Source organism: Lynx rufus, unplaced genomic scaffold (genome assembly GCF_022079265.1).
Source record: "Lynx rufus isolate CCGP_SWC_20201006 ecotype Redwood Valley unplaced genomic scaffold, mLynRuf1.p SCAF_16, whole genome shotgun sequence".
Classification (NCBI taxonomy): Eukaryota; Metazoa; Chordata; class Mammalia; order Carnivora; family Felidae; genus Lynx; species Lynx rufus.
This window is the reverse complement of record NW_025814830.1, coordinates 3,118,248-3,138,546: the sequence shown is the minus strand read 5'-3', so window position 1 is coordinate 3,138,546 and position 20,299 is coordinate 3,118,248. Positions and strand designations below refer to the sequence as shown.

Sequence of the window (20,299 nt, the reverse complement as noted above, 5' to 3'; positions counted from 1 at the left end):
CCAAAATAAATAAACTTTATTTATTTAAGAAAATAAGAAAAAGAAAAAAAGAGAAAGCTTTTCAGAGGAAACCACTTTTAAGCCACACCTTGAGGGGCAAGCAGGAGTTGGCCAAGCAGAGAAGAGGAAAAGCAGCCCGGGGAGTGATAACATCAGGCACAAGGAAGTGGGAGATGACCTGGTAGCTTTTGGGCAAGAGCAGACAGTCTCCACTAGCTGTAACCTGGGGTGAAAGAGACAAGATTAATTTCCTCCCCAAAACTCTGGCTGGAGTCTGCTCTCCAAGGGCCCTGTCTCCAGGCTGAGGAGGCTGGACTTCATCCTTCAGTCTGCCACATTAAAAAAAAAAAATGAACCTGGATTTAGACACAGCAAGACTTTGTTCAAAAGGATTATTGTCATAAGAAAAGGAGACTGTTGCAAAAGGGGAAGGACTCCTCTTGCTACAAAACTAGTATGAATGAATCTGAAAAGATGGAAATGATGCAAAGCATCTTTTCTGATCACTGTGGAGCAAAACTAGAAATTGATGATAAGAAGGAAAACTGGAAAACTCACAAATATGTGGAAATCAAAACAACATGCTCCTAAGCAACCATTTGATCAATGAAGAAATCACAAGGAAAACCAGAAAATACTGCAGACAAATGAAAACTAAAATACAGCCTGCCAAAATTCATGGGATGCAGTGAAAGCAGTGCTCAGAGAGAAATATAAAGCTGTAAATGCTTATGTTAAAAAGGAAGAAGGATTTCAAATAAACTGCCTAACTTCACATATTAAGGAAGACAAAGAAAAATGGACTAAGCCCCAAGCTAGCAGAAGGAATAAAATAATAAAAATTATAATGGAGATGATGAAATAGAATAACAATAAAGAAAATCAACAAGACCAAAAGTTGGTTCTTTGAAGAGATCAACAAAATTGGCCAACTTTTAGCTAGATCAACTAAGAAATATTTTAAAAAGATTATAAGAGAGTACTATGATCAATTGTACGCCAACAAATTGGGTAACCTAGGTAAATGAACACGTTCCTAGAAACACACAATCTAGCAGGACTCAATCAGAAAGAAAAAATCTGATAGACCTATAACTAGTAAGATTGAATCAGGAATCAAAAACCTTCCAACAAAGAAAATCTCAGGACCACATGGTTTCATGGGTGAGTTCTAACAAACATTTAAAGAAGAATTAGGGGCACCTGGCTTCCTCAGTTGGTAGAGCGTGTGGCTCTTGACCTCAGGGTTGCAAGCTCAAGCCCTACATTGGCTGTAGAGATTACTTAAAAATAAAATCTTTAGAAAAACATAATAAATAAAGAATTAATACCACCCCTTCTCAAACTCTTCCAAAAAATCAAAGAGGAGGGAACACTTCCTAACTCATTCTATGAGATGAACTTTATCCTGATACCAAAGCCAGACAAAGACACTACAAGAAAATGAAACTACAGACCAATATCCTTTAGATATGGCACCAAAACTCAGGCAACAAAGTAGATAAATTGGACTTCATGAGAATTCAAAATTTTCGTGCATCTAATGACACTTTTGACATTGTGAAAAAGCAATCCACAGAATGGAAAAAAACATTTGCAAGTCAGATATCTGATAAAGGATTAACACATAATAAAAGAAGGTCCTGCAACTCAACAATACGATAACTCTATTTACTTTTATTTATTTTTAATTTTACATTTATGTATTTTTGAAAGACAGAGTGAGACAGAGCATGAGTGGAGGAGGGGCAGAGAGAGGAGACACATAATCTGAAGCAGGCCCCAGGCTCTGAGCAAGCGTTCAGCACAGAGCTGGATGGGGGCTCCAACCCACGCACCATGAGATCATGACCTGAGCCAAAGTCGGACACTTAACGGACTGAGCCATCCAGGCGCCCCAATTTTTTTAAAAAATTTTTTAATGTTTTTATTTATTTTTGAGAGACAGAGACAGCACGAAAGCAGGTGAGGGTCAGAGAGACAGGGAGAGAGAGAATCCCAAGCAGGCTCCCCTTGCCAACACAGAGCTACAGACAGGGCTCTAACCCACCCACTAACCGTGAGATCACGACCAGTAGAAATCAAGAGTAGGAGGCTCAACCGGCTGAGCCACCCAGGCAGTCCTGAAAAAAAAAAAAAAAAAGATTTTATTTTTAGGTAATATCTACCCCCAGCGTGGGGCTCCAACTCACACCCTCTAGATCAAGAGTGGATGGTCCACCTGTCTGAGCCAATCAGGCGACCCGTGAAAATGTTTAATGGCTAAGAAAGTGTTTCATGAGTGCAACAAGGAGCTTGAACCAGCAGAATCAGGTAGGGTAGAAGAGTTTTCATTAGCATCACGAAGAAAGGCCTCTCTAAAAGGAAAACGGGCACCCACATTCCCACCACAACCGCTTCAAGTCCTCAAAACTATTTCTGGGGGTTGCCAAGCTTCAGCGGCCTCCTTGATTGGCTGCGGCGGAAAGGCACGTGCAGCCGCTGATTGGCTGCGGGATACGCCCATGCAGCCGGTGACTGGCTGCAGGGTAGACACGCCCCATGCAAGGCTGGAAGGCGGGATCAGGGGACTCCTGTTGCCCTCCGACCTTCCCCGCGCCACCGACGGAAGCCGGCTGGCGTCGGGCGCCCTCTCCTGGCCTCTTCTCTTTCCTGGCTACCGTTGAATGCGCGGCCTGGCGCGTTGGAACCGCCAACTGGGCTTCCAATAACGCAGGGCTTCTCTGGCAGTCAGATGGCCCTGGGCTTGGCAGTCACTGGGGGGGTCGGTTGGGTGCCAGGACGGCTCTCCAACCTGAGAGGCCCCCTGGAGCCTGTCGGTGGGACAGAGACTACTTCTGGGTTGCTCGTCTGGGGAGGCTCAGTTCACCAGGAGCCTGTGTGCATTCAGCCCGCCACCAAGTCGGTTACCGGGTCGGCCTCAAGGGCAGCCAGGGGGGGTCACCAGTCTAATAAGCCCACCAAGCGGTCTGTTGATTAAGGATCAGATTAGCGTCCTTATGAGTCAAAAAGGTAGTCCCCTTGCAAACCAATTAATCAGTGAATCTGATAATCCACCCACTTGGTAGACTGCCCTGCTCATCTGTTAATTATGCGCCCTCTGAATCCGTCTCTTAATAAATTAATCTCCCTGTGAGGCGTTCAGTCATTAGTCCCACGGTTATCCCGAGTGTAAGCGGGTTAATCAGTTTCACTGTTTGTCCTTGGTGTCCCTAGAAAATCAGCTTTCCAGTCAGCATAAGTAGGCCAGTCGTCCAAAAGTGGGGTGCTTCCCGCAGCGAGTCGGAAAAGCCGTTTGTAGCATTTAGACTCTGCCAAGGTCATACACGGTCGGAAGCGTGCTGAGGAGGAAAAATATCCTGGAGCCCTTGCAACGAGAGCCAAAGGTAAAATGAAGAGGAGAAAAGATGGGCAAAGGGAAGTATAAGGGGGAGGAAAAAAGAGGGTGCATGAAGAGCCATCCCTGTATCTCTAAAGCCTTGCAGGAGAAAAGCAAGAAGAAATCAGAATTTTAGAGCTAGATGGATCACTACACCTCAAATCAGAAAATGCACTCATGTTACAGATGAGGAAATCAAAGGAAAACTAGAGAGGAGAAAATATTTGACCAAGGTTATTCAGTGATTTACTAGCAAAGCCTGGGCCTGGACCCAGACAGGGCTCATTCCAACGTCCAAATGTGGTTTGTTTGTTTGTTTGTTTTTTAATGTTTATTTATTTTTGAGAGACAGAGACAGAGTGTGTGTTGGGGGGGTAGGGGCAGAGAGGGAGGGAGACACAGATTCGGAAGCAGGTTCCAGGCTGAGCTGTCAGCACAGAGCCCGTCACATGTTCGAGCTCACGAATCACGAGATCATGACCTGAGCCGAAGTCAGACACTTAACTGACTGAGCCACCCAGGCGCCCCCAAATGTGGTTTTAAATCAGAGAAGGGGGGAATATATTGGCAATGCAAAAAGGGAGCAGATGTGGATTTCCTCCCTCTGGGTATCTGCTCAAATGTCACCTCCTCAAAGAAGCTTTCTCTGACCACTCTACCTAAGCTGTTTCTCCATTGCCCCCCCCCATCCCATAACCCGCTATCCTATTATCCTACGTTATTTTTCTTCATGGTACTTCCTAGCTATCAAATTATCTTGATTGCCAAATCATTCATTGTCTGCCTTCCCTCCCTACTAGAATGAAGACAGGGATTCTTATTCTTATTTAATTCCCTTTCCCTAAAACAGTGCCTGGCGTAAACAAGGTGCTCATAATGTTGGTTGCTAGAGAGAATGAGTGAGAGTGCCACCCCTAAGGAATGTGCTTCTTGAGACTCATTAGAGGAAGCAGACTGTACTTTTTTTTTTTTAGTTTATTTGTTTTTAAAAAAATTTTTTTTAACGTTTTATTTATTTTTGAGACAGAGAGAGACAGAGCATGAACGGGGGAGGGGCAGAGAGAGAGGGAGACACAGAATCCGAAGCAGGCTCCAGGCTCTGAGCCGTCAGCCCAGAGCCCGACGCGGGGCTCGAACTCACGGACCGCCAGATCGTGACCTGAGCTGAAGTCGGACGCTTAACCGACTGAGCCACCCAGGCGCCCCCATTTATTTGTTTTTAGAGAGAGAGAGAAAGAGAGAGAGAGGGAGAAGGGGAGGGACAGAGAGAGAATCCCAAACAGGCTCCAAGCTGTCAGCACAGAGCCTGACGCAGGGCTCGATCTCACAAACTATGAGATTGTGGGATCGTGACCTGAGCTGAAACCAAGAGTCAGGTGCTTAACTGACTGAGCCACCCAGGCGCCCCCAGACTGTGCTTTGAAGTAGAGAGCAGGGCCTCCATAGAGTGGCAGGAGGTGAGGTCAGAGAGGTAAAGGGAGAGGGGCTACTTCGTGCAGAACTTTGGCTTATACTTGGAGTGAGGTGAGAGGCACTGGAGAATTTTGAGCAGAGAAGGGACAGGATGTTACTGAAGTGTTGATAGGTTCCCTCTGGCCACAGCACGGGGAATAAAATGGACAGGGACTAAGGTAGAGCAGCAAGGCCAGTGAGTTGGTTCCTGCAGCCATCTGGGTGAGTGAGCCTGGTGTCTTGGGCCAGGGTGACAGCAGTGGAGGTGACTGGGAAGTGTATTTTGAAATCAGTGCCCACAGGATTTTCCGACATGGCTGCAGGCCATGAGAGAAAAGAGGGTAGTCACAAAGGACTCTGAGCTTTCAACTCTTGATTTCTTCCTAGGTGCTAGTTCATTTGATTTAGAGACATGTTTCCTAACTTTGAGGTGATTGGTTTTTATTTTTATTTTTCTGAGATGAGAGCAAAGATGTTTAAACTTTTAATATTACTTTCTACCCTTGCTCTGTTGCGTGTTGGCCAAAGAATGTAGGTAGTTTATAAACATTTTTCTGCTCCTTGGGAGGTTGGTGTGGAGCAAGAGGAACTTGAATTTTATTTTATTTTATTTTATTTATTTTTAAAAAAAAATTTTTTTTCAACGTTTATTTATTTTTGGGACAGAGAGACAGAGCATGAACGGGGGAGGGGCAGAGAGAGAGGGAGACACAGAATCGGAAGCAGGCTCCAGGCTCTGAGCCATCAGCCCAGAGCCCAACGCGGGGCTCGAACTCACGGACCGCGAGATCGTGACCTGAGCTGAAGTCGACGCTTAACCGACTGCACCACCCAGGCGCCCCATATTTTATTTTATTTTATTTTATTTTATTTTATTTTATTTTACTTTATTTTATTTTATTTTTAAAAAATGTTTTATTTATTTTTGAGACAGAGAGAGCCAGAGCATGAGCAGAGGAGGGGCAGAGAGAGAGGGAGACACAGAATCCGAAGCAGAACCCAGGCTCTGAGCTGTCAGCACACAGCCCAACGCGGGGCCCAAACTCGCAAACCTTGAGATCATGACCTGAGCCGAAGTCAGACGCTTAACCGACTGAGCCACCCAGGCGCCCCGGAACTTGACTTTTAAATCCATCTCTAACTTATTTAAGGAAATCACTTACTACCTTGCGCTTCAGTTTCCTCCTCCATAAGGAGGCCATTGTAAGACTTAATTCCTCAGGGTTCCTGGAAATAAGCGAAGACTACCCAAGTGAGAACAAACAAGTTGCTTATTCAGAGCTGTAACAGGAGAGTCAGCCATCATCACTTGCATGTGGCAACAACTCAAAGGGAGGCAGCATAGTGGGAAAAAGAGTTCCAGATAGGGTCTGACAGGAGAGTGTTATCATGGGGAAGCTGGAGGTTAGCTAATTCAAAGTGGGGGCAATTTAGGGGCACTTGGGTGGCTCAGTCAGGTGAGCGTCTGACTCTTGGTTTTGGCTCTGGTCACGATCCCAGAGTTATGGAATCAAGCCCCACGTCAGGCTCCACACCTGCTTAAGATTAAGATTCTCTCCCTCTCTCTCTCTTCCTCTGCCCCTCTTGCTCTCAAAAGAAAAGAAAGAAAGAAAGAAAGAAAGAAAGAAAGAAAGAAAGAAAGAAAAAGTGGGGGTATCTTATGTGGTTGAATTGGGGAGCAGAGTCTACTTTCTTTGGTTGGTTCTGAGCTGGAAGCAGGGGCAAAAAACAGGGAAGCTAGCATTCATTGACCAAGTTCTGACTGTACTGGGTCGATTGCCACAGAGGTTGTGGTTTGGCTTCTTGTATTTGTTGCTGCAAAGTGAGGGTCAGAGTCATGTCATACAGTTGAGGCTTGAGGGCCATATATGGTATGGACATTGTATATTCAGTCTCTCAGGTTCTTGGGAATAGTAAATGAGATGATGTACAGGTGGAATTGACAGGTATTAGTACATAAATAAATATTTATCTCAAAGATTTTCAACATTTCATTATGGTCTAATTATGGAATCCTGTCTTTGTTTTCATTTACTAATTCATCTTTATGAAAAGATTTTGTTCCCCAATGTAATACATGAATGCAAACTTACGTGTCAAACAATGCCAACGTGTATAGAATAAAAACTGAAAATCCTACTTCATCTTTCCTCTTATCACTGCTCTACCCATAGGTAAGGACTGGTACCAGCTTATTATGTATCTTTCCAGGTCTTTGTTTCATTTATGTTTGTGCATTTATGAATGTGTTATATATGAACATATAACTATTATATGTGAACATATATATTTTCATGTAATACACATATATAAAGCTTTTATATAAATGACAAATGATCAGATTTTCATTTAAATATTGTGAAATATTTCAGACATATTGAAAGGTGTGAAAATGGTATAAAAGGAATGTGTGTTATACCTCTTATATATCCTTTCCCCAGAAACATTTCCCACTCAAACCTAGAAATTACTGCTACCCTGGATTTGGCATTTATCATTCTTTGTGATAAGGTATTTAACCCAGCTTGAAGAAAGATCTGGCCTTTGCCCTTGGCTTCTGGGAAATAATATCTAAGCCCCTAGGATGCCATGCCTGACAGGAGTGTCTTTGTCTGCCTGGGGGCCTTGCATCACACTGAATAGTCTGCAAATGTGATTCAAGGCAGGGGCCGGCCACACCAGATCATGTAACAATGTGATTTAAGGTCTTTGGATCATGTGGTACCAGCTCAACTTCAGAAGGACCTAGAGACGGAGACCCAAGCCCATGTGATGGGACTGACTGGGAGCAGTCAAGTCGGGCCCATGTGATGAAGGCCCAATAAAAACTGTGGACCCAAGGCTTGGGTGAACTTCTCAGGTCGTCATATTCCATGCATATTGTCGCACATCATTACCAGGAAATATGAGTTATACTGTCCATGACTCCACAGGGAGAGGACAGCTGGGAACTCTGGTTGGAACTTTCCTGGACTCTGCCCTATGTGCTTCTTCCCTGGCTAGATTTAATACGAATCCTTCAGTTGTAATAAATAATAACCATGAGTATAACAGCTTTCAGGAATTCTGTGAATATTTCTAGTGAATTATCGAACCTATGAGTAGTCATGGGGACCCTAACACTTGCAATTGGTGTTAGAAGTGAGGGTGGTTTTAGAGACCTCTGAAATCTGCAGTTGGTGTCAGAAGTGAGGCCATCTTTTTGGAACTGTTCCCTAACTTTGCAGTTGGCCTCAGAAATGAGATTTGCGAGAACCTGACTCAGTGAAACATATGGTTTGGGAAGAACAAAGATGTGAAATCAGGGGATGAGGAAACTTTCATTCCTACATGTCCCCAAAGTCACTCATGGGCATGAAAATGCAACTGTTCTGCAATTAGTTACAGGAAGTTAAAGTTACCAATGTTTCTTTTTTTTTTTTAATTATGGATCCAACTCTGAAGGAATTGACTCACTAGGTGCATAAGGAAATTCAAAATCTCAAGAAACCAGCCAAATATAACAATCCCTTGGTTGCTTTTATCTGTAAGAGCTATAATGAAAGAAAAGAAAAGAGCTGGAGTGGATCCTAACGCTGGTCCAAGCTTGGGTTCTGTTCAGTCTGAGCTATGGCTGCTGGCCTCAGGGCTGCTACTAAAGGGAAAAGTCATGTTGGAACAATAGGTAGCAAAGAAAATTAGAGTGAGTGATTCACAAGAGAATGGAGAAAGATGAAGGGAGTGTCAAAGGGACTCATCCCAACAGAGAGAAAAATCTTTAAATAGTTATGAATCAGGGCGCCTGGGTGGCTCAGTCAGTTAAGTGTCCAACTTCGGCTCAGGTCAATATTTCACAGTTTGTGGGTTTGAGCCCCACATCAGGCTCTGTGCTGACAGCCCAGAGCCTGGAACCTGCTTCAGATTCTGTCTCTCTCTGTCTCTGTCTCTCTCTCTCTCTCTCTCTGCCCCTCCGCCACTAGCGCTCTGTCTCTTTCTCTCTCAAAAATAAACATTAAAAAAATAAAATAAATGAATAAAATGGAAATTGATGGAATCAAAACAAAGGTCTGAGTGCAGTGCTTTTGGAGTTTGGGTAGACCAGGGGGAGCCTCAGATACCTCCCCCCAACTTTGAAGGATCCTAATAAAATCTGTTCTAGTTACCCTAGTTTCGAGGAATTTCAAAAGTCCAAAGGCAAATATGACAATGGGACCTGAACTTCAACTGGCTTGAGGTGATGGTCCCATGACCTAATCAAGGTAATGATTGGTCAGGGGTTCTTGGGTGGCCCCTCCCCAACTCGTGCTCGCTCTCTCAAAATAAATAAGTATTCTTTTAAAAAAAGATGATGATTGGGGCACCTGGGTGGTTTAATCGGTTAAGCGTCTGATTTCAGGTCACAATATCACAGTTCACGAGCTTGAGCCCCGCATTAGGCTCTGTGCTGACAGCTTGGAGCTTGGAGCCTGCTTTGGATTCTGTGTTTCCCTCTCTCTCTGCCCCTCCCCTGCTTGTGCTCTCTCTCTCTCTCTCTCTCTCTCTCTCTCTCAAAAATAAATAAAAACACTTTTTTTAATTTTTAAAAAAGTAAATAAAAGGGCCTCAGTTCTTTGGCTCCATGCCTAGCTGGAGACTCAAAACCACATGCACATTAGTGGTAAAATGGTCAGGAGAAAAGATGTTTCTGGGACTCCTTAAGCTGGAGGCTAGTGGGAGTTATAGTTACATTGGGAAGATATGGGAATAGAGGGATTGAAGGAGTTAAAGTGAGGGTTTGTTTAGATGAAAAATAGAATACTTGAACAGATTTTATGTAAAGCCATTGTGTCTCCTCCTTTATCTGAATGTAAGTACATACCGTGTCTGACTAGGAAACACCTCCCTTACCTAGTATTATGAAATAGGAGGCATGTAAATCCTCCCTTCGGCCAGTATATGCTAAATGGGAACCAATAAAATTGCCCAGGCCCACACAGGTTGTTAATTTGAAGAATATAGGATATCTGGTGAGAAAAAAAAAAAATGTCAGAAACCCAGCATTTGATTGATTTGGATTTTGGATGGCACACATTCTACATTTGGGAATATGGCCAGCTCCTAACCATAAAACCACTAGAGTGAAGTCTTGGGAGTCTATGCAGACTGCAGTTTATGGCAAAAGCCAGCCAGCACCACCCAGTGGCAACCACTGGGATTTTTTTTTTTTTTTAATCAGGAAATTTCCATTTGAGACAGACAACTAGCTGGCTATTGAGCTTTGATTGAAAATGCCCACAGGACGGAGGCAAGTACAATAATCCTGAAACCTGAAATATCCATGATATCTTTGGTAATTTGGGTAAACACGATAATAAGGAAGACCGTGCCCAGAAGAGTGCTGTAATAAAATGGAAATGGTTTATAGGGGAACCTGGTACCATGGGAATGTGAGGAGGTAGTCATCATATTAGGGAGCAGATGGCCTCTTTCCCCTCCTTTTACCACCCAAGGAGCTGCCAGATCCTATTGCCACTTGGGTGGTGACAGTGAATAGCTCTCAGTTGACCAACAAAGAGCTGCTTGGTTTATGGAAGGCTGTTCCAACATGAAGGGGTTCCTTTGAGTGGGAAATACTAGCAATGGAATGCTAGTAAATATTTACTAGCCGGATCTCCAAAGGGAAAAAGAAGCCCTGAATGGTAGTATTACCAACCTCTGCTGTGTAGACACTCTCACTGGAGATAGTCTCAAGCTACCAACTCATCATATAGAGTTAGGAAGAGATACAATAGCACACCGTTATGTGGTATTTCCATCATACAGGTACAATAGATGCAAATAATCTCAAGGACACAGATAACAGTAAAATGCACTAGCAAAATTAGGGAGTAATCAGTTTCGAGTGATTATCATCTTTGCTTTTAATATAATTTGTTTATAAGTTTTTTTTTTAATTTTTTTTTTCAACGTTTATTTATTTTTGGGACAGAGAGAGACAGAGCATGAACGGGGGAGGGGCAGAGAGAGAGGGAGACACAGAATCGGAAACAGGCTCCAGGCTCCGAGCCATCAGCCCAGAGCCTGACGCGGGGCTCGAACTCACGGACCGCGAGATCGTGACCTGGCTGAAGTCGGACGCTTAACCGACTGCGCCACCCAGGCGCCCCTGTTTATAAGTTTATATAATTTATTTTTTAATAATGGCCGTGTTTGACAACCAGCTTGTAACATTTTTGAAAATTTAATAATCAGCTTTTTAAAGCTGGTTTATGCAGGCTCCAGCCCAATGATGGATATTGTTTAGAAACCAAGATATAGGTGCTAGGCGTGTTTATCACTAGGGATATGTCGTTGCTTCTAGGCTCTTTCAATGAACAGAATATGGAAATAGCATTTGTTCTTTAAAGCCAAGGGTTTGTATTGATAACTCTCTTTGTCTCCCTCAAGACAGTAGAGTCAGAGCACTGTGTTCAAAGGTTACTTGAAATAGACATTCTTCCAGAATGGTTCTGTTATCATTGTTTTCATTTGTTTACTAGATCTCGTTTGTGTTCAATTTTAGGGTTTTGCTTTCTTTTTCCCTTCTAGGTTCCTTTCTGAACAGTAAAATATCAATATGGTTGGAAAGGTTTTTTTCTTTCCTTGACCAAAACTGTGTCACCTGACTACCAGGACATTCATGTAAGGGAACCTGGGAACATTAATATTTGTTATTTTAAGGCTCTGTAGTGGAGGCAACAGGGATAATGGTGCTGGGATACCTGTTGGGTCAGAAGCCAGAAGTGTCTGCCACAACGTATTATAGACTAGGGACACGTCCCCTCATCCTGCCTTTTCCAGGAATTTGTGCAGAAATGGAGGACTCGTGGCCAAAGAGGGAAAGGACTTGTCTGTGGTCCTCCAGTGAATCAGTGACATAGCTTATATAATCAGTACTCAAATCCAGGACCCCTGCTCTTAAGTCAATGCTTTATTTTGAAAAAAGGGGGGAGGATAGTTTCACAAAAGATAAAACTGACAGTTGAACATGTTGTCAGTGACTACCAAACAAGGTCACTTTCTTTCTTTCTTTTTTAATGTTTACTTATTTATTTTGAGTGGGGAGGAGCAGATGGAGAGGGAGAGAGAGAATCCCAGGTAGCCTCTGCACTGTCAGCACAGAGCCTGACACAGGGCTCGCTCTCACAAACTGTGAGATCATGACCTGAGCCAAGATCAAAAGTCAGACCCTTGGGGTGCCTGGGAGGCTCAGTTTAAGTGTCCATCTCTTGATTTCAGCTCAGGTCACAATCTCACAGTTTGTGAGAGCAAGCCCCACATTGGGCTCCGAGCTGCCCACATGCAGCCTCCTTGGGATTCTCTCTCTCTCTCTCTCTCTCTCTCTCTCTCTGCCCCTCCCTCTCTCTCTCTTTCAAAATAAATAAACTTAAAAAACAGAAAAAGAGTCAGATGCTTAACAGACTGAGCCACCCAGGCACCCTAAGCAAGGTCATTTTCTAAGCTCTTCTGAGGTCACAAAGGTCTGTTTGATGTAGGGCCTTCCCTTAAAGGGCTCAGTCTCAGGTAGATTCTTTACTAAGATATTGTGTTAGTTTCCCAACTAGAATGACCTAACCAAATAAAAATTTGTCTTCCTCATCCAAAGAGATGAACAGAGATGGGCTGTGCAGAGCTGGTGTAGCAGTAACACAAGGCCATCAGGGATCGGGCTCCTCAAACTATTCTGCTAGAATATCCTTCATGAGTGGCGTTCATCCTCGTGGTTACCTCATGGCTGCCAAATGGCCGCTCTACCTCCAGGATCACATCCATATTCTAGGGAGGAAGGAGAAGAAAGCGACAAGGAGGAAAGAAATGACAATATCAGGAAAGGAAGACTTTCCCGGGAATCCTCAGCCCACTTCCAATAAAACAATGTCACGTGCCCCAGGTTACCTGCAAAGGAGGACAAAGTAGTGCTTTAACTTGCGACAACGCACCGCTAAACAAAGTTGGGTTTGTTAGTAATGAAGAGCAGGATAAGGAGTTGTTGTTGGGCTGCATAAAAACAAATAACTCTACTAGGAGGGAAAAACTGACTCTTTCCTCAAGAAACAACAAAGGAAATAACTGGGTCCTTCTGGAAAGGGGAGAGATTTCTGCACTTTTGACCGGGCAGGGAGATCAGGAGAGGCTGCATGCAGGAAGTGGCACTCAACTCAGCTTTGAAACTGGAGTAGGATTTGAAGGTGGGCGGAGCAGAGTTGCCAGAGGAAAAGCTGTGAAAGGGGGAAGGATGTGTAAGGTGAACATTGGAGAAGGCAGCACTTTCCCTTTGGTGTGGAAAATGTTGGGAAAGGCGCAGGGGGGAACAGCAAAGGTGAGGCAAAATTGTGGAGAATCTCATTTGCAAAGCAAGGAAGTTTGGAACTTCTATCAGAGGTAGGAATTCTTGTCCATTCCCATTTTCCCAAAGGAGGTGTTAAGGTTGTCCCATCCTTGGGGTGCCTGGCGGCTCAGTCAGTTGAGTATCTGACTTCAGCTCAGGTCGTGATCTCATGGTTCGTGAGTTAGAGCCCTGCATCCGGCTCGCTGCTGTTGATGCAGAGCCTGTCCTTCTGGACCATCACTCCTCCCTGGCCACCTGGCCTGAGTCGCTCCTGCTCTAGGCAATTCCTCTCATGGTTCCTGTGGGTTATGGCAAACACCCGGACTGGTCCTGTGCCTCTGAGGCACACAGCCCTTCCATGAAACCCCATTTGCTTTGAGAGAGAACCCAAGGGACATGGTAACTGAGTTTCTCCCAAGTGGGCTGGGTCTGGGAGGGAAAGACCAGGGGAGAAAGAAGGAGATGCAGCATTGGGCACCCCCCCCCCGGAGGTCATCGGGGTTCTTCCTGTCCCTAGATGCTCTTGAACGTCTCACCCCATGTAATTCCTGCTTCTGAGGATGAACAGACCTCCAGGATGACCAGAAACAGAAGCCCCTGGCTTGCTCAGAATACTTTCTGCTCTCCCACCCACACCCTTTCAGTTACCTGCCGTCTCGTCCCTTCTGAACCACATGGCTCTGACGCGAGAGCCAGCTGAGGCAAAGACCCCGGGCCCCTCCTCTTCCTGAGGACCACTGCTGCTGCAGATGGGTGAGTGGGGTGAGGGGCAGTGCTGGAGGTGTCTGAGGTGCCAGGACCGGGGGGGGGGGCTAGGCTGCAGAGGTCTGAGAAGAGGACATAAGGGTTAGGGTACCAAATAACCAACATGGATTAGACATCTGTGTGTCGGGTCCCGGCAGGACTGGGGATGTCTGGGGCAAAAAGCAGACTGGGTCGGGGAGCGGAGTTAGGGGTGAGGGTGGGCGCTCAGCCAAGGAGGTTGAAGGTACGAGAAGCACAAAATGCTGGAAAACCCAGGGGTAGTCAGTTTTCCCGTGTCTGTCAGTCACTGTCCACAGGCACGCTTTCCCAGATGGTAAAAATACATAATCCAGAGGACAGCAGTCAGGGAGAGTCCCTGAAACTTCCTCATCCCCCTGCCTCCATGTGACCCAGATGAAAAGTCCAAGATCAAGGGGTACTGTTTAAGAGAAAATTACCCCTTTCTTCCAGTAATCTCAAACGACTCCCGGTGACAACGTATGCTTTGTCAGTAACGCTAAGAACTGATTCCTTGTTGAAGACCCTGAAGAGGGTGACTGTTCCTTATTTATCAACTGATGAAAGTCACCAAGTGGATAACATATCCCACCCATTCTGTGTAGAGTGAAGCAGGCTCGAATGTTCTTACTCAGAAAACACCATAGCAATCTCTGCTTAGGATGAATGCTCAAAGGCCACTTGGGACTGGGAAGAAGAAAATCTAGAAAGGTGCTCTATTTATTGAATGGCAAACATTTTACCATGTACTCAGCTAGGAACACTGCCAACCATAGGGCATTCATTCTTTTTTTTTTTTTTTAAGTTTATTTACTTACTGGGGGGAGAGAGAGAAAGAGGGAGTGAGAGAATCCCAAGCAGGCTCCACACCGTCAGCACAGAGCTCAGTGTAGGGCTCAAACTCAGGAACCGTGAGATCATGACCTGAGCCAAAATCAAGAGTCAGATGCTTAACCGACTGATTCACCCAGGTGCTCCAGGGCATTTATTCTTACATCGATGATAGCATGATACAGTTCAGCAAATACCCCTATTTTCCAAACCGAGAAAGCATAAAGAAAGGGAAGTGACTTGCCCAACAGCATCTGGACAGTAAGAGAGAGAGAGGAAGAAATTGATCACAGATGGAACTGGGAGGGAGCAGAGCCTGAGGGATGGGAGGAAGAGCCTGGGGGTGGAGGTGGGGGTCAGGTAACGGCTCAGAGGCAATGTAGATCCTCAGAAAGTTCCCTTGCCATTAGTCAGGTCCAGCGTTCACTTTGAGGCCAGGTGAGGAGAAAGGATGAAGGGGAACTTGTCTGTGAAGCCCAGCTCCTCTGGGCTTCCAGAAAGTCTTTTGGAAGCTCCTTTGGGAGTCACAAATAAGGAGAAGGCTGGGTCCTGGAGGAAGTGGAGAAAGGAAGTCAGGATGCTTGCTGATTGCTGATCCTCCCTCCCCACAGCACCTGCTAGGCTGCTCTATTCTTCTTGTTCCTTGGAGAAGACTCTTCTGTGCAGCTGTTCCTTCTATGGCACCCCCACACCCTCCGTGCAGTGGTGGATGGGAGGGGCTCCCGTGGGTGCGAACAGTGTGGATAGCAGTGTCCACGTGACTTCCACCGTAATCGCCCCCTGGGCCAACAGCACCATCAGCCTGACAGAGCAGCCAAAAATGAGCACAAGCCTTCTCTGTGAGGGGAAGAACCAAAATGGAACCCATGCTTTGAGCATCCTACTGATGCCAAGTGAGGGTGGAGGGGGCCCGGTATCTGGGTGAGGGAGTGAGCTGGGGAGGGAGCAGAGCTCGGACTCCAACTCCAAGCTTTCAGGACAGAAGACTTCCTCACATGCTCTCTCCTTCCAGGAAAGAGTTCTTTTCTTCCCCAGACTTTCATGAAAGGGCTGATCCAGGGTGTCGTCTATGGAGCCATTGCAGCCTCACTGCTGTTTTTCTGCCTCGTCCCACTCATGTGAGTACCAGGGCTACAACCGTACCCAGCAGGCCCTGGCCTGGGTGCTGGCGGGGAAAGGGAAAGACAGAACCCCTGCGTCCAAGGAGCTCAGGGTCTGGTAAGGGAAGGAGGCACCAAACATGGTCACCACAGTCCAGGGCCCTCAGGACTATGCTCAGCCACAAACAAGGCCCAAGGGACAGAGGCTTTCAGTGAATTTCATAAAGGAGAAAGCAAAGGAGGAAGTGGCAGCCACGGAGAAGCCGGTGGAGCTCCCCGGGGTGCTGTCTAAAGCGGCCCTGAGGGGCTGAGTGCTCATTTGCTGGGTGGAAAGTAGCATATGCAGACCCCAGAGACACATTTGAGGAATTGCCGGTGTCTGTGTGCAATGTCAGATGCATTGACAGTGATGGGAAATGGCTGAACATGAAGTTGAGAAAGCTGCTTGGTGTTAGTTCATAAAGACTCTCGAAACTTGGCTGAATGTATTGGCTAGAAGCCCAGAGTGAGAAGGGCAGAGCTGCCAGAGGTCAGGCCAGAGACTTCAGCGGGGGGAGAGGGGGCGGGGGGGGGGGAAGGGGGGCTCTGGCCAGTCCAAGTGTCTTGGACTTGATCCTCAGTTGGGAGCCGAGGAACAGTGTTAAGCAGGGAAGAAAAGCTCCTAGTGCAAGGTGTCTGTACACAGACCAGAGGGCAAGAGCCAGAGGTATGAGGCCAGGCAGGAAGACTACACAATAAAGAGCCCAGTTTGAGCTGGGTTTAAGTGATGAAGGGCAGTCAGAGAGATGATGGGACGGACACTTGGGATCGACTGGCTATCAGGAGCGAGAAAGAGCCACAAGGTGGCAGGGCAAACCGGGGAGCTATTTTTAAAGTATAATCAGCTGCTCCTAAAGACCGGTAACAATCCTTTACAGTTTGCAAAGCCCTTTCGTGGCTGACCTCAGCTGAGCCCCACAGCCCAATAAGCAAGGTTTCCCAATTGTACAGAGGATGGAACCAATTCCCAGAGAGGCTGTGTGGCTTGCCCCAGATAACACAGCAAGCCAGTGGTGTCGTTGAAGCTCTAAACCAGAACTTCTGGTGGAGACCAGAGCCCAGTGGGGGGCAGAGAGCCGGAACTGATGGGGGGGGGGTCATTTCCTTAGGGTGAAACATATCAGAATGAAGCTGGCAAAGAAAATTGCAGCGGTCAGAGCAGAAAAGAGCCCAAAAGTCAGAGCATGCCAAGAACCCAAGCTGTCTCTGAAGCCTAAGGAGCCAGAAAAATCCACAATCACTCCATCTTCAGAGAGTGAGGTATTGGTGGGTACCCACTGCATCTGGAGTCTAGACTCTCAGCATAATGGCAGTAAGACTCACGAGGAGAGGCACATACAGTGTTTAAAGGAATTACCATCATCAGTCCTATGGGGCACCTAGAATGCCAGAATGTGCTTGCAGATCATCTTATAGATGGCGAAGCCAAGGCCCAGAGAGGGGAAGAAGGATGAAAATTAAGACAAATAACTTAAAGGGCATTAGAATCAGCAATGTACACACACACACACACACACACACACACACACACACACACCCCTTCACACTGAGTCCCCATTGAGAACGGGGTTGAAAGAATCCCTAACAGTGTTTGTGGCATCAGAGTGGAAGCCAAAGGCTTTGGTCTCTGAGTGTTTGGCAGATTGTAGAAAACACGGTCTGTAGATACCACAGGCCCAAGTTAGCCTGAAGTGCTTGGAGACCAGACCAAAGCCAAGGTCTTCATTTACCTTGCACCCCATATCCTCAGCAGGGCTTGGAAGAGACAGGCCTCAGTGTTATGTACCATTTACAATCCTCGAGGACTGGAAATGCCCTGCTGCCCTCCTTAAACCCTGCATTGGAGCTGGTGTCCCTTTGTGGATAAACCAAGAAGCTGTTAAATTCCACCAAGATATCCTGCAGTATCTCCCAACCTCCATGCTGGGCAATGCTGGGGTCTCAGAAATGGGTCAGACCCAGGCCCCTGTCCTCAGAGAGCAAGCAGGCTGGTGGGAAGGTAGCCTTGCAGCAACAGGGCTGGGACAGGGGTTATAGTTGAGGAGGGAGGGATTGACCCTCCCTGGGGAAGTCAGGCAGAACTCCCCAGAAGAGTCTGGGAACATTGGGTGGCTCCCAGTGCTAGGAATGCACAGGGAGGGGCACTGAGAGAAGACGGGTTGCAGGCTCCAGTCATGGGGTTCTGAGAAAAGGTGAAGCCAATGTCTGCTCCACATTGCTGTAATTCTGTGCTCATAGGGAGAGACAGGATTCTGTCCATTTAAGAACTGGATACCTCACCTCTCGACTTATTCCAATATTCTTCTTTCTTTGCCCTGCTCTGTAGCACCGCTTACCTTAAACTTCCAGAAAAAGCAAGATAAAGTGGAGCTCATGAAGCCTATGAAAACTACGTGCCTACCTGGAGTCCCCAATATCTGCGGGATTACCAAAGTCCACGGAATCCTTAGGCACCCCAGAAACCTGGAGTCTATAACAAACCCGGATCCCTGGAGCCTCCTCAGCTCACAAAGCCCTCTCAAGCCCCACCTGTCCCTCACACTGACTGGTTCTCCATTGAGTAGGGTTACTCTGGGACCTGGTCTTAGAATCTTTGCAAGCAAACTCTACGATCTGTTGTTCGGGTTAACCAGAAGAAGTATGCTCTGGCCTAGGATGGTATCAACGAAAGGAAAAATAAATGTGAGACTATGGTCCAGAAGTAGCTTTGGAGCCCCTACTGTATGCCCAGAACCTGGAATATACATACAAGAGCACCAGGCTTTGGAGCCATCATATATGGATTGAATCCCAACTTTAATGTTTAGTGGCTATATGTCTTTGGATGAAACCTTTTCACCACTGCACCCTTTGAACTTCGGTATCCTGACCTGAGGCATATGTAGGTAGATAGTGAGTGAAAAGTGGTATCCAGAGGTCCAGGTGGAGAAAAGACACAAAGACCATCCCTGAATGCCAAGACAAGGCATTGGAGCCTTAATCTTGACTCCCTTAGAATGTAAGTTCCACAAGAACAGGTATCTTGTCTGTCTTGGTTTCTACTTGAACCACCAGCACCTAGAATGGTTCCTAAAATATAAGACTCTCAAAGATGTTTGTCGAATAACTGAATGAATGAATGAATGAATGATAAGCTGTTGCAAGGTTTGAAGCAAAGAATGATACATAGTGAAATCATACTAGGAGTAGTTATGGAACTCAGAAGATACAAGACCGGAGGCAAAGAGCCTAGTTAAGAGGTTAGTGAAGTATTTCTTGGCTGAAAGACAGGCATACGAGAAATGAGAACAGGGATCTGGCAAGAGGATGGACAATGGCTGTGTATTTTTCCCCTCTGAATGGATGACATCCTCCCTTCTGGAGCCGGATGCTGGTAATTTTCAGAGGTTGCAAAAAGGGGTCATCTCTTCCCTGAAGCATTATTTGTGCATAAATCCAATGGTTCTCCATCCAGCACCAATGTGATGGTCATCCCGTACTCAAGAGCAGATGTTTATATAAGCCCCCATGCACGGTCACTCCTTTGGCGTGCAGTTCACACATTCCACAAAAATATAAGCATCCACCTTGTGCCGGGTAGTGGAGTGAACCAGACAGACACTGGCCCTGCCTCCGTGGAGCTCGTGGTCCACACAGGTACACAAACAACAATGAAATAAACACAAAACTGCAGCTTACAATGTTGACAAGTGCTAGGAAGAAAAAGGATATAATACTATGAGAAAGTATGAGGGACAAGGGGAAGAACCCAGTTTGGATTAGAGAATCAGAGAAGGCCTCTCTGAGAAAGTGACATTTGGGCTGAGAGACCAAAAGGATTATCAGGGGCTACTCGGAGGGACAGCAGATTCTAGGCTCTGTGATGGGAGAAGTTTAGTGAGTCTAAGAGCCCAGGTCTATGCCCCGGAGCTCAGGTGGAAGGGTGAGCTCCGGACGTGCCAGATCTTTCAGGGCCTCAAAGGCTCTGGTGAGAAGTTTTAACTTCTATCCTCACTCACAGAGGGTTATTTCCTCATGTGCTCTGTAACTTATGAACGTGTGGTCCTAAGGAGCGGAGAATGCCATCTAGACGAGAAATGAGAGAGAGGATGGGAACTGGGCTGGGAACAGGTCAGGGATGGGTTTGCACAAGAGAATGAAGAGCTGGGTCTTCCTCACGTGTCTCGCTTTGTTCGTGATAGGGATCTTGCTTGCAGGAAGGGAAATGGGGCACAAGATGCCTTCTCATCGTCCCTGAGGGTTGAGCACATGGCATTTTGTTCCTTGGTCGATGGCTTTCAATTCACCGCCCATCACCTGCTTGCCCACAGTACTGGCTTGAGGAAGGAGTGTCTCTTAAAGGCTGATTAGGCCTGCAGTTCACAGGGCTGGTAGGGTTTTAGAACCTTCTGCTCAAGATAAACGAACCGC

General features: G+C 46.2%; 1 protein-coding gene across 1 annotated transcript; it reads left to right on the top strand.

Moving 5' to 3' along the window:
- The first annotated feature begins 13,906 nt into the window (after positions 1 to 13,906).
- Positions 13,907 to 20,210, top strand: SIGLECL1 (SIGLEC family like 1). Its single transcript, XM_047079078.1, has 5 exons — positions 13,907 to 13,910; positions 15,362 to 15,643; positions 15,763 to 15,868; positions 16,999 to 17,144; positions 20,200 to 20,210. The coding sequence occupies exons 1-5, from the start codon at positions 13,907 to 13,909 to the stop codon at positions 20,208 to 20,210; spliced, it is 549 nt and encodes a 182-aa protein (XP_046935034.1).
- The last annotated feature ends 89 nt before the right edge of the window (positions 20,211 to 20,299 follow it).

Coding starts and splice junctions, on each gene's coding strand:
- SIGLECL1 (XM_047079078.1), top strand. Junction 15,644..15,762: donor GAGCATCCTACTGATGCCAA/GTGAGGGTGGAG, acceptor CTCTCCTTCCAG/GAAAGAGTTCTTTTCTTCCC. Junction 15,869..16,998: donor TTCTGCCTCGTCCCACTCAT/GTGAGTACCAGG, acceptor TCATTTCCTTAG/GGTGAAACATATCAGAATGA.